The sequence below is a fragment of the Schistocerca piceifrons genome, chromosome 8 (assembly GCF_021461385.2).
Source record: "Schistocerca piceifrons isolate TAMUIC-IGC-003096 chromosome 8, iqSchPice1.1, whole genome shotgun sequence".
NCBI lineage: Eukaryota > Metazoa > Arthropoda > Insecta > Orthoptera > Acrididae > Schistocerca > Schistocerca piceifrons.
Window position 1 is genome coordinate 5,106,927 of NC_060145.1, and position 13,173 is coordinate 5,120,099.

The 13,173-nt window shown below is 42.7% G+C and overlaps 1 protein-coding gene across 1 annotated transcript in view; it reads right to left on the reverse strand.

Annotated features, from left to right (window-relative positions):
- LOC124711480 overlaps positions 1-13,173 on the reverse strand; it is a 120,901-nt gene that overhangs the window by 22,576 nt on the left and 85,152 nt on the right. Inside the window, exon 8 of the mRNA XM_047241588.1 lies at positions 2,751-3,016. Coding sequence (XP_047097544.1) covers positions 2,751-3,016 — 266 coding nt within the window. The remainder of the gene's footprint in view (positions 1-2,750; positions 3,017-13,173) is intronic.

Sequence of the window (13,173 nt, forward strand, 5' to 3'; positions counted from 1 at the left end):
CGGACACTCAGTCTTCGACTGGCACGCACGATGTCGTTGACGTTCCTGACATGAACATCGTCGGTAGACGTCGAAGGGCGTCCTGAACGATGGTCATCTATAACTTTCGTCTGGCCGTTTTTAAATCGTGTTAACCATTCTTGACACAGAGTACGGTTTAAGCACTCGTCACCATAGGCTTCCTGCATCATTTGGTGTGTCTCTGTAAAGGTTTTCTCGAATTTCACGCAAAATTTAATGCAGACGCCTTGCTGCTCCCCGACTCTGCCATTCCGAAATTCGCAAACTGTGCGACACAGCGTTCTACTCAATGCTGAACAAATAACTAACAGGCATGGATGAATGAAACTTCCAGCAGTTACGCTTTAAATATAGGCGTGTGCAGGGATGCCAACCACATTTCGTTCCGACACACCATTGGCGTGAAATTACGAGTGTTCCGGAATTTTTTCAACAGACCTGGAAAATCTGTGACTTTGAAACGTCTCAACAATATAATTCGGGCAAGTAAATAAAGTACCACAAGGCCTGCAGGTGACTCACGATGACGACAACAGAGGAAGTTGTCGAAAGTTTGAGTATATATAAATCTGATGAGGTAATAAATTCATGAAACATTTAACCAGTTCGACACAATATCTCCTATAAGTCCATGTACACTGCCTGACAAAAAACTGAAGCACACAGGTAGTTCATAGAGGCAGGTGTGATCTGTGGATGAGCGTAGTCCTGTTGAGAACGGCCATCACGATGCTGCTGCGTAAGAGGCAACACATGGGGAGACAGTGAGTCGGTGACATATCGTTCTGTTGTCAGAATCGCCTCAACCACTACCAGCTGCAGTCATACCTGATGCATCCCTACACCATAATGCTAGTAATGAAAGTGCTATGCCTCTCCAAAAACTTGGAAGAATGGAAACTGTCCTCGGGTCGCTGCCGTATTCGCCGACGATGGTTACCCGAAGCACTGCAAAACTGTCCCTCGTCACTGAACACAATGCAACGCCATTCTTCAGAAGTCCTTGCTTCCCATCACAGAATCACACCAAATGCAGCCGTTTGTGTTGTGGTGTTGACGGCAACCTATTGATGGGACGGTAATTCCCTAGTATCCAAAGTGTGTTCTGAAATGACAATATGTTGAACGAACAGGTGGATATGTGAAGGAGCAACAGAGTGCTTAGTGTACAATATGGCAGTCCTCCCTTCAGGTGGTACGATGCAGTCCACTGGAACCTTGACGGAGAGTATATCTGCACTCGTGTTCCCATGCAGTCCAACTTCAGGCTGCTGTCACAATTGTGGATGTTGTATGATTCAACCAGCTGGCCAGATGGAGACCAATAGTGAAGCTCTTTTGAAATTCTATCAGGTGCTGACAAAACTGTCTCAGACAAGCACGCAGCATCTCCATGTCTTTCACAGTGATGGTCACCACGCTCCTTATGTACCCTACCAGGCCAGGTAACGACACTGAAGATAAGCAACATTACTGCATTCTTATGGCCGTTACACCTTGTACAGAGAATTGCAACTCCAATAATTTATGGTGTGCGGTCAATGAGCAAAGCAACACATTTTTCTTCTCCGCCAATTTCAATTGAAAGAATGCAGCATTTGCTGTGGGACATCGTGGAACATTCTCGCTTCAGTGATGAAGCACTGTTTTGCACTGATCCGTGTGATCACCGTTGGCGAATCTGGCGGCGACCTAGGAAAAGTTCCTATCCTTCCAAGGCTTTGGAGAGGCTCAGCAGCGTCATTCCTGGCATTATAATGTGGGCAACCATCGAGAGTGGTAGTGATTGAGGCAATTCTGACAACAGAACGGTATGTCACCCCACCTCCGATGCAGCTCCGATATATGGGCGGTGCTATACATAGCCTTCAAAATGACGTCTGAAATGGAATTTTGTTTAAAGCAAACAATTGTCATTCAGTTTATTTTGGTGAAAAACCAGAACATCGCAGGTATTCGCAGGCGTTTGCAGGAGGTCTACGGAGACCTGCCAGGGAACAAAAGCACGGTGGGTCGTTGGGCGAGGCGTGTGTCATCGTAGGAACGAGGTCGTACAGACCTGTCCTGTGTGCCAGCCGGCCGCACTCAGCTGTGGCTCCAGCACAGTAGGAACGTGCGGACACTCTCATTTGAGACGATCGATGGATCACAATCAAACGCGAACTTCTCCTTCTCAGTGACAAGACTTCACGCAAGGCTACTCACCCGAGAGGAGCTCACAGAACTTCACTGGAATGTTCTTCCTCGTCCAACCTACAGCCCGGATCTCGCACCTTCTGACTTCCGTCTATTTGACCCAATTAATGATGTACTCCACCAGAAGCAGTACGTGGATGGTGGGGAGGTTATTGAGGCAGCAAGGTGGCATAAGGCCGTTGCACTGAAGAGAGATTATGTTGAAAAATAAGGTTTTGTAGCTAAAAGAGTGGGGAAGGATGTGGTGTATTACACTCGTTATAAAGCCAACCTGCTTTCAGAAAAAAAAAAAAGAAATTGTGTTGCCCTACTTGTTGAACGCCCTTCGTTCACATGCGTCAGAGGTATGTACATGTACGAAGTTACGCTAAAATCCGATAATGTCTTATGGGGCTTCAGTGTTTTTATCAGTCAGTGTATTTATTGGCTCTGGATGTATTTTGGGTGGCCTCTCTTTAATGCTTCGGCCTGTATCTAGGTGTGTCTCTTCACGAACAAGTGTTTCAGATAGCTCGGGCAGCGCGTGCACTTACGTCTGGAACTGCTGCACAGTGACGAGCGCCTCCTGGTCGTCGAGGGCGTACAGCAGCATGGTGAGCGCGCTCTCGGAGCCCGCCCTGGCCGCCCTGCCGCCAGCCAGCGCCCTGCCCTCCTCTGCCGCCGTGGCGTAAGCCCTCAGCAGGCGCACGTTCAACCCCGTGGTGCCGCACAGGTCCTCCACGACGGCATCTGCGTCCTCGGGCAGCGCGCCCTCCACCGTCGTCACCAGCACCAGCTGCTCGTCCTTCAGCGGCTTCACCTGCCCACCGACAAACAGACGGTTGGCCAGTTGGTTGGTTGGTCTGGGGGGGGGGGGCAAAAAGTGAGTCCCATTTGATTACGGAAGGATCGGGAAGGATATCGGCCGTGTCCTTTCAAAGGAACCACCCCGGCACATGCCTGAAGCGATTTAAGGAAATAATGGAAAAGTTAAATTAGGATGGCTGGTCGCGACTTTGAACCGTCGTCCTCCCAAATGCAAGTCCAGTAAGCTAACCTCTGTGCCATCTCGCTCAGTCCCAAAGTAGATGATACTTAGCAATTACAGTTGTAGACAGTCAAATGGGTCTGGACAAGGTGAGAAGGTCTTTTGTCATTGGCTGGTAGGTTCATTTGGGAGAAGGGAGCAAAGAGTGAGATCATCGGTCCCATCAGTTGGTTGCTTTGGGGGAGGGGCCCAAACAGCTAGTCATTGGTCCCAGTCTATTACAGAAGGACTGGGAAGGATATCGGCCGTGTCCTTTCAAAGGAACCACCCCGGCAAATGCCTGAAGCGATTTAAGGAAATAATGGAAAAGTTAAATTAGGATGGCTGGACGCGAGTTTGAACCGTCGTCCTCCCGAATGCAAGTCCAGTAAGCTAACCTCTGCGCCATCTCGCTCAGTCCCAAAGTAGATGATACTTAGCAATTACAGTTGTAGACAGTCAAATGGGTCTGGACAAGCTGAGAAGGTCTTTTGTCATTGGTTGGTTGGTTCATTTGGGAGAGGGGAGCAAAGAGCGGATTGGGGAAGGATGGGGAAGAAATCGGCCTGCCCTTTCAAAGGAACCATCCCAGCATTTGACTGAAGCGATTTGGGGAAATCACGGAAAACCTAAATCAGGATGGCCGGAAACAAGTTTGAACCGTCGTCCTCCCCAGTCCAGTGTGCTAATTAGTGCGTCATGATCTGCGGCGAGATCTATTTACGAAATTTCAGTCACCAACTTTCTCTTCCGAATGCGAAAATATTTTGTTGAGCCCAACCTACATAGGTCGGAATGATCATCAAAATAAAATAAGGGAAATCAGAGCTCGAACAGAAAGGTTTAGGTGTTCGTTTCTCCCGCGCGCTGTTCGGGAGTGGAATGGTAGAGAGATGGTATGATTGTGGTTCGATGAACCCTCTGCCAAGCACTTAAATGGGAATTGCAGAGTAGTCATGTAGATGTAGATGTAGATCTCGGTCGGTCGACAAACAGAATACAAGCTCGTTTGTCAATAGGGCCACATAGCCGTTACGACGTTTTTGTAGAAGAAAAATCGCCTCTATTACAATCGACACGAATTCTGCAGACAAAGATCTTGCGAAATTCAACTCGATATTTTCGTACAAGAGATCAGGAGCGCCGGAGAGAGAGAGACTGCGTGTTCCTCGACTTCTGGAAAGTATTCACTGCAGTTCCACACCGTCGTTTAGTGAGCAAAATACGAGTTCACCGAGATTTGTGATTCGGTTCAGTAGTGATGGGAACGAAAGAATGCAAAATGTCGATTCAGTCGTTTGATGGAACTCGTTTGGCTGTAATTTTCCATATCGGTTGAATTATTCAGTCATTCTTTTGAGTGAAACCAGTCTGTGGAAGCAACCGAATCAAAACAGTCGGCGCAATCCGGCGCATAGAGTTGTAACCTGAAACATTCGATAGTTTTTCCATTGTTAAAACATTATTGTTGACTGCACTACGTTATCGATTTTTCGATTTTTATTGAATGCCAATAAGCAGCTATTACTTCAGTTCGTCCTTGTATATGAATGGACGTTTTCTTAATTGTGAACTTTGTGTCTAAATTTCAATACCGTAGCACTCGGCTGTGCGGGAACGAAAGAAATGATATAACTGGATAAAAACTGATCAAGATAAATTGAATCCGATGTACAATATCTGCAAAGATGATTCATATTGGAAACTGTATTAAGTGGAGTTAGAACGGAAGAATATATATATATATCATTTTATTCGAAATATTGCAAATTTTATAAGGAGATAAAAATCCGAAAATGTGAAAAAAAATTCTTCCGTTCTAACTCCACTATATATATATATATATATATATATATATATATATATATATATATATCACTTATAAACTCACATGGGAAGTATTTTAGTTTTTTAAATATAATCTACACTGGTTGAAAATGTCAAAATTTTTACGTGCGTTACTTCAAGATCTAATAAAATAGGTAATTTTCTATATAGAAGGCTGTGGGTTGCCGTGTTATAAAGGTTAACAGTGTTGGTCAAGTCCAGAAGAGGATGGGCATCACGTTGAGGAAGCTGAAACAAAGTTTGAGAGACAAGAAACTTTCTGGTGGTAAAACTGTAAGAGACAGGCTCACAGACATAACGATTGATGAACTACAGCAGTATTATGGATGGCCAATACAAATAATACTAAGGATTTGTTGAAAAAGAAGCAGGCAGTATGGGCTACCTTCTTCCACAGACTGTCAACTGATGAAAAAGCAGTACGCCACCTTTGCCCTCCTGGGCCTGATTCATGGTGCAATTACCGCAGTGCCCAGTACAGTACTCAAACAGTTCAGACAGCCATGAACATTCCATCCCAGCAGCAGTCATGGACATCATAAAATCTATTTAGAGAGACCTCGCAAATCCTGAAGTACTGCAGTGCGCGCATGGTCAGACTGACTCAAAATCCCAATGAGTCGTTCAATAATCTTATATGGACTCGCTTGCCAAAAAATGTTTTTGTTGGAATGAAGACACATTTGTAGGGTGAAAGTGCTACAGCATATGAGAATTAGTCCCGGAGCTAACTGCATCAGAGAACTTGAAATGATGGACAAGGTTCGCATTGAAAATTTACATTTTCTGTTGCATTTTTCCCTAAATCTCAGAACCCACTTCGAGTAAAGTTTTCCAGTTTTTAGGGAGTAATAACATACATATCCAGAGTCTACTGAACTAAAATAAGAACTTAATGTTATGTACAATTAAAATTATTCAAGATAATGTACAAAAAAGTACACAAAATTTTAACTATATAATTAAAAAATTGTCTTTTCTAATGTAGTCGCTGAAATTCAATTAATGTAGTTCAGTAGACTCGGAACATACAGTTTAATGTCCTGTAGAAGTTTCATATCAATGGCTACAGTGGCTTCTGAAATACAGGGAAGCCAAGTTACTGAGTTTAACATTGACGGGATAGGGCGCTCCAACGCCCCTTAATTAAAGAAATTCAAAGAAAATTAACAAAAAAGCTTCTGACAGGTGATAATATATGTTTAAAAAGCAAGTGTGCCACCAAACAATTTTTTTAAAATGTTATCTTATAGGCTTTCTGTTCACTTCACCTCAGTGTTTACCAGAATACAATTATCGGTGATGGATGCAAATCAGCGGGAAGCAGGAGACAGAGCCTTAACAAATTTAAACAAAGAAGTTTTTGTTAGTGTTTCTAAATATAAATTTATAATGTAGCACCGGTTATTAACTTTTTAAAAACAACTGATCATACATATTTAACGCCAAAAGTACGAAAAATTCGTTTTTAAGTAAATAAATACTATATATGGAAAATACTTCATTTTCAAAAATACATTTTTTTATTCACCTCTCCTTGAAGTAAAATACGGTATTATCTTCTAAAGAATGTTGGTAACCCTAGTCAAGGTTCATGTATAACCGCAAAGGCTGGAAGGTATGTAAACAAAATGACTCAAACCCGGAGAGTGAGTAAGAGTATTTATGTACCTAACGTGGCTGTAGAGACTAATTTCCTTCGGTTGTTTCATTCGACTGAAGAAACTGACTGAACGAAAAAACAATCGCCTGGCCAATTGGTGGTTAAAAGCAGTCGATTGTCCCATTAATACGGTTCAGGACTTCCTTACAGACAGAGCAACACACGTCATTCCGAATGGAAATAAATCGAAAGATGTAAAGGTAGTTTCGAGGTTACACCAAGGGAGTGTTATATGGCTACTGCTGTTTGCAATTTATGTTAATCATGTGATGAATAAGAACGCTTTTATCCGCAGGAAGACTGGGACGCCAGAAGAGTGAAATGCAGGACTTGCGAGGGTGTAGGGACTGGCAGTTGACACTGAAGGTAAATAAGTGTGTCGTGAAGGTAAAAGGTAAAGTCTGCAGCGCAGGCGTGTGGCCGCACTGTCAGGCTGACCACAGGTGGACTGCGACCTTTTTATTTGCGACTGTGGTGGAAGATTGAGGAGTGGCTACAGGCTGTAGAAGGAGTATGACGCCAGCCGCTTCTCCCTGTCTTTGCCCGCTGCCAGTTCTCAAAACACCTCTTCCCTCATCTGTGGGGGTTCTGATTTATTCGCGTTTCGCTCTGACTGTCCTACCGCTTGAACCGCATCATGACACAGCATAGAAGTTCAGTCAAAGAAATAATCATAGGAGGCTCTACTATGTTACTTGTAGTGCAGTCAAGAGAAGGAAATGAAGTCGCCCATTACATTCACAGCTATAGTTTTATCCAAAACCAAGAACGTGACTGCAGGATCTGCATAAATTTAAATATGTTAAATCGAATCTGCACACCAAAATGAATGAAAAGAGACCAGTCGAAATGGTTCGACGCTTTTTCGCCTCATCAAATAGGATTAACAGAAGAGGAAGAGAAAATCCAACGAAGGGCAGTGCATTTCGTCACTGTATCGTTTACTAAGCGTGAGAGAATCATGGAGATTCTGTGTATCACGGAGAAGGCTACTGTTGAAATTACAAGAGCGGACGTTCGAAGAAAAGTTTTGCAAGATGTTACTTTCTCACATATGTCTCGCAAAATGACCACTACGACAAAAACAGGGAAATTATAGCTAGTAGAGAAGTTTGTCGGCAGCCTTTTATGAATGGAATAGAGAAGGGGGAAAATGTTTGTGGAACTAGCCACACAACATCAAGGTTTTGTTGAAAGACAATCATTTCTCTAAATATGTCAAAATTCCGATGTGAACGTAAAGTGTGCACCACAGATTCGAAGTTACCCCACATCGCTGCGTCCCCCCCACGGACATCTAAGGCCCGTCTTACGAGAGAGACTTTCTGGTCAAAATCGGTTACTTAAAGTGCGTGCGCCTTTCGTGCCGACGTGAAAATCAGGAATCAGTCATGATGCGGGCGTGCCTACGACGTCAGTCACCTAAGCTTTGTGCCAAGTGCGGCGTTCTAAATTTCCGAGTGTGCTGCGAAACAAGGGAGTATGGTGAGAGCTGCTGGCATCTGACGTCAACCTATTGTGGCTGAGCTCATTCCTGTTATAGAAATTGATTTTGTGCTTTCATATCTTCTTAATCTTTATTGTGTGGTTTGCTTTGTTTTCGTGAGACACTGAAAAACTATGCGAGGTCCTGGTATTTTCCTGTTAGTCTTCTCCTGCAAGGGATACGAAATATTTGAAACCAATAAGGCATTTACGTTTCACAGAGAAAAAGCCTACACCCTGCGTAACTAGGAACGTGGGTAGATAAACGTGTTTTAAAGAAAATTATTTCAACAGTGTACACGTCAGAAGTATTTGCCGAGAAAAATTATTTTCGATTTTGTTTGCAACTTAGTCAGAAAAAATACGTGGCTCATTCAGAAATTAAAGAACCATTTTTCTATAGAAATTGTTGTTTGATTTAATTGAACGAAACTGTATTTTACATACAATTCAGTACCCAAGTTACTTTTCTACCTAGTCACCGTTCAAATTTAGGCACTTCTCGAGCCGTTTTACCAGCTCTTCTGTGACTTCTGCATACTCAGTTGCCACCAAGTTGTTCAACCAATAATTAACGGCTTCTTAAGTTCGCCATCACTTCCGTAGCGTTGTCCACTCAAGAAAATCTTTCAGTTTGCGGAATAAGTTATAATCACTTGAGCTTAAATATAGACATTATGGCAGATGTTGAAACATTTCCCATTGAAACCGCTGAAGCAAGTCCTGTGTTAACTCCAGCAGCAGGCAATTTATGGCCTCACCTCCACACTTGTAGTCGACACCCTTGCGATCTCAAAACACCGTAGCCACAATCTTTCAGGTGCTCGAAATTTGTTTTGCTTTCTTCGATTGCGCTGGGGATTGTGAATGACGCCGTTCCATTAATTGGTACTAAGTTCCTGGTGTGAAATGTGATATTGAAGTCTCATCACTAGGAAGAGTGTGATTAAAAAGTTCACCAGCCTTTCCACTGTAACTCAGAAAAGTCACTGCAGCTGCCATTCGTTTGGCTTTGTGTTTGTCTGACAAAATTCGAGTAATCCACATGGCACACACTTTTTTATAACTCAGATGTGCACTAGCAGTCCCGAAATGTCTGGAAAGTGTAGTGTCTTGCGGTCAGCAGGAAAAAACTAACGGTCAAGTTCGAACACACTTTATTTAACTAAAACGCCTTCTTCGCGTGCACTAATTTCCAAACTCAAGAACAACAAGAAACAAAATAATTGTTGTGGTAGCAAAAGCCCGATAAGAGTTACAAGACAATGAAAAGGAGTAATAACAACAAAAATACTACGCTACACAATTCCAAACTGGCGTTACGCCGAACAAGATACAAATTTATACAGAAGGCTATGGCGAGTGTCTACTGGGTTAGCCGTCCTAGCTCTAGGTACACACCGAGCGAGGTGGCGCAGTGGTTAGACACTGGACTCGCATTCGGGAGGACGACGGTTCAATCCCGCGTCTGGCCATCCTGATTTAGGTTTTCCGTGATTTCCCTAAACCGCTCCAGGCAAATGCCGGGATGGTTCCTTTCAAAGGACACGGCCGGCTTCCTTCCCCCTCCTTCCCTAATCCGATGAGACCGATGACCTCGCTGTCTGGTCTCCTTCCCCAAAAACAACCAACCAACCAACAACTCTAGGTACACACTGCCGGTCTGACTCTGCTGGAGTGCTTATAACACCGGTTCTGTGGAGTGCTACACTTAGTCACATTAGTTTCAATTGGTGGGTCTCTGTCACATTGCTTTTCACGAAGTAGTGCCGTGTTCATGTAGAAAGTCTGCTGATATTTACATTCACTGGAGGTGTTTTGGTATAAGCTCTTGAAGGGAGGTCGCCGGCCGGAGTGGCCGAGCGATTCTAGGCGCTACAGTCTGGAACAGCGCGACCACTACGGTCGCAGGTTCGAATCTTGCCTCGGACATGGATGTGTGTGATGTCCTTAGGTTAGTTAGGTGTAAGTCCCTAGTGTTCAGAGCCATTTGAACCATTTTGAAGGGAGGTCGGCAGCCCACCTTGCTTGTCTGTTGTGTGGGCCCTCTAACTGAAAAGGGGCCGCTACGACAGAAAGAATGAGTGCAATCCACTAATTGTGAAACGCCTGTTTTCTTGGACTTTTGTTTCAAGCCTTGATTTGAGTCTGCCAGTCACCGCTGAAGGCTGGCCAGAGCGGTCTTCGTTGTGAACATTCTACCATTAAACATGATACACCATTTCCAAAAGTGATGCTTCGTTCATCACACTACCACAAACCTCAGTTACCGGTCTATAGACCTCGATGGGTCGGACTCTCTCCGCGTTCAAAAAGCGGATAACACTGCGCGCCTCACATTTGATGGGACTGTCAGTTTTGTCACACATTTTGAAGTCACACAGCTGAGCAGTAAGGAACCACACTGGATCGTAGCTGCCGCCAAACAGATGTTGATTTGCACCAATGTCAGTGTTCGGTCGGCGGTAGTGGTGAGGTTACGCAATCAGTTGTCAAAACAAAACGGTCTTTACTTTCCAAATGACCATGGAACAAAAGATAGCGCAACAAGGAGCAATAACTGCATTCGAGATATTGTCTGATGTGCTTGCAAGTATATATTTTCTCAAGCAAATAAATATAGTGTTCTGAAATGTTTGAATGACACTTTCCATGTACTTTCAGTTCTCAGGAGTGTAAAGAATTTACCATGTGGCACTTGACAAGAATTCTGATTTGGTGATTGGCTCTGAGCACTATGCGTCTTAACTTCTAAGGTCATCAGTCGCCTAGAAGTTAGAACTAATTAAACCTAACTAACCTAAGGACATCACACACATCTATGCCCGAGGCAGGATTCGAACCTGCGACCGTAGCGGTCGCTCGGTTCCAGACTGTAGTGCCTAGAACCGCACGGCCACTCTGGCCGGCATTTGGTCATTAATAAACTCTATTATCATTGTTTGTTCTTACATTTTGTTACTATATTCCGATTTTTTCGTAAAAAGGTAGTCCCTCATAGGCTTACTTTCACCGTTCAGATGCCAGTATACACATCAGACCGCTTGGCGCTGAGATGTAAACGAAAATAGCCTCTCGAAACAGACGAGACTCAGTACAGAAATAAAACACGAGAGGCGCTGCAGTAGACTCACTTATCTCGAGTAGTCAATTGAGACAGGAATGTCGATCGTGTAAAAATGCGAATGTAAACGACTGGCTGCGCTGACATTTCAGATCGGAAATTGACATCACGTGACCACCCCCACTCGGCTTCAGAGAACACTTGGCTCGGAGTATTCTACCATTCTGAATGTAGCTGCTAAGACGTGTGCTATGTCGCCTACTCCCATATCGCTTGCTTGTTCTCATTTTGTTTGCTTTCTCTGTCATTTTTTGTTTGTTATTTTATGTTTGCTGCTGGAATTTATTTATTTTTGATGTAGTTTACTCTAATAAAGTGATGAATACAGCAATCGGGTTAAAAATGATGTAGGATGCAGTAGTTATTTGCGTATTAAGATGCTTGCACGGAGTACGGTAGTGTGGAGAGCTGCATCAAAGCAATTTTCCGAGAAGGTTGCAACAACAACAACAATAACAACAACATTGTTATGATGATGACTGTTACTGTTTAAGTAGTCTGTTACGCTTTGCCCATTAACTTAATTAAAAAAGTAATGGGAGTCTTCATGATGTAAATACACGGTAAAGATAGAATACTTAAACTCTGAAATAGTGGCTTAAAGGAGTTTCGAGGTTTGCATCCTTGATGATTCTAATGGCCTTTTTGTATTCTCAAAACTCGCTTAGCTGTCGAAAAATTATCCAAGCATATGACCCCATCTTTAAGGTGGGAAAGAAACCAGGCATAATAGGCATTGTCAATTGTGTTTTCACATGACATCCACATTTTAAATAACACTGAAATTTATATTTTTCACCACAAATTCAGTGACGGAGTTAATAAGTATTGTTAGACATCTAGTCATACATCTAGATCTAAAACTGACATGGTACTAATAGGCACACGCTCAGAAGGTATGTACCAAGCAGTTATATAAAAAGTGGTTTCATCCTTACAAAAAGGGACCATGGTAAAGAGAAAAAAACAGTTGTTTGCATGCTACACTTTCCTCTGTTAAAATTTTCTTCTTTGTGTTACTCTTTGTGAATACTATACTTTACATCAATAGTGCAGTATTCCTATGGCAAAAGAAAACAAACCAGAACTCTCAAATGACTATTTATGCCACCCCTCTCATTCTTTTATAACGTTAGTAGTATTCGCATTGTACACTAAGAAAATATATTATTCCAAAAGCAAACAAAAGTTGAGTGAGTCATTATCACAAACAAGTAACTTACACAGACGTGACCCTATGTATGATAGTAATGTAGATTTCGCTTTTATGCTGAAGAAAACTTAATAGTTGTAACTAAGATGTCAACGAACTACCTTTACCAGTGATACAGATGCTTAGAGAAATATGAGAGCTTGATGTCATACACCAAGCACTAACAGAGAAGTGTTTGTGAAATTTGAAAGTTGTTTACTTGGTGTTAAGTAAACAATTGAACAACATGGGTATAGAGTAATAATTGTATTTAAGATAACTGTTTAAATGTAATTAAAGTAATCCACAATATGCCAGTAACGTGTGGTATGGTCTTGTTATTACTTTTGCGAGAGAGGCTTCAGTACCACAATACATTTTTCAATATTTAATGCACAAAAAATGTTGAGTGTTGTTTAGTCTTGAGTCAATTTCTACAACGGGGTCACACACATACGCTACAAAAATAGCAATCACACGCTTTCTTTCCGTCAGGCGTAGGTTCTTAAAGTACAAATGAAGTGTAATTAGTATCATATTTTCCCTTTAATATCAATCAGCCATTTTAGTATATCCTCTAATTTGTTCAGGGGATAGGGATAACTAAAGGATTAAAATGAGGAAAAGTTGGCGAATTT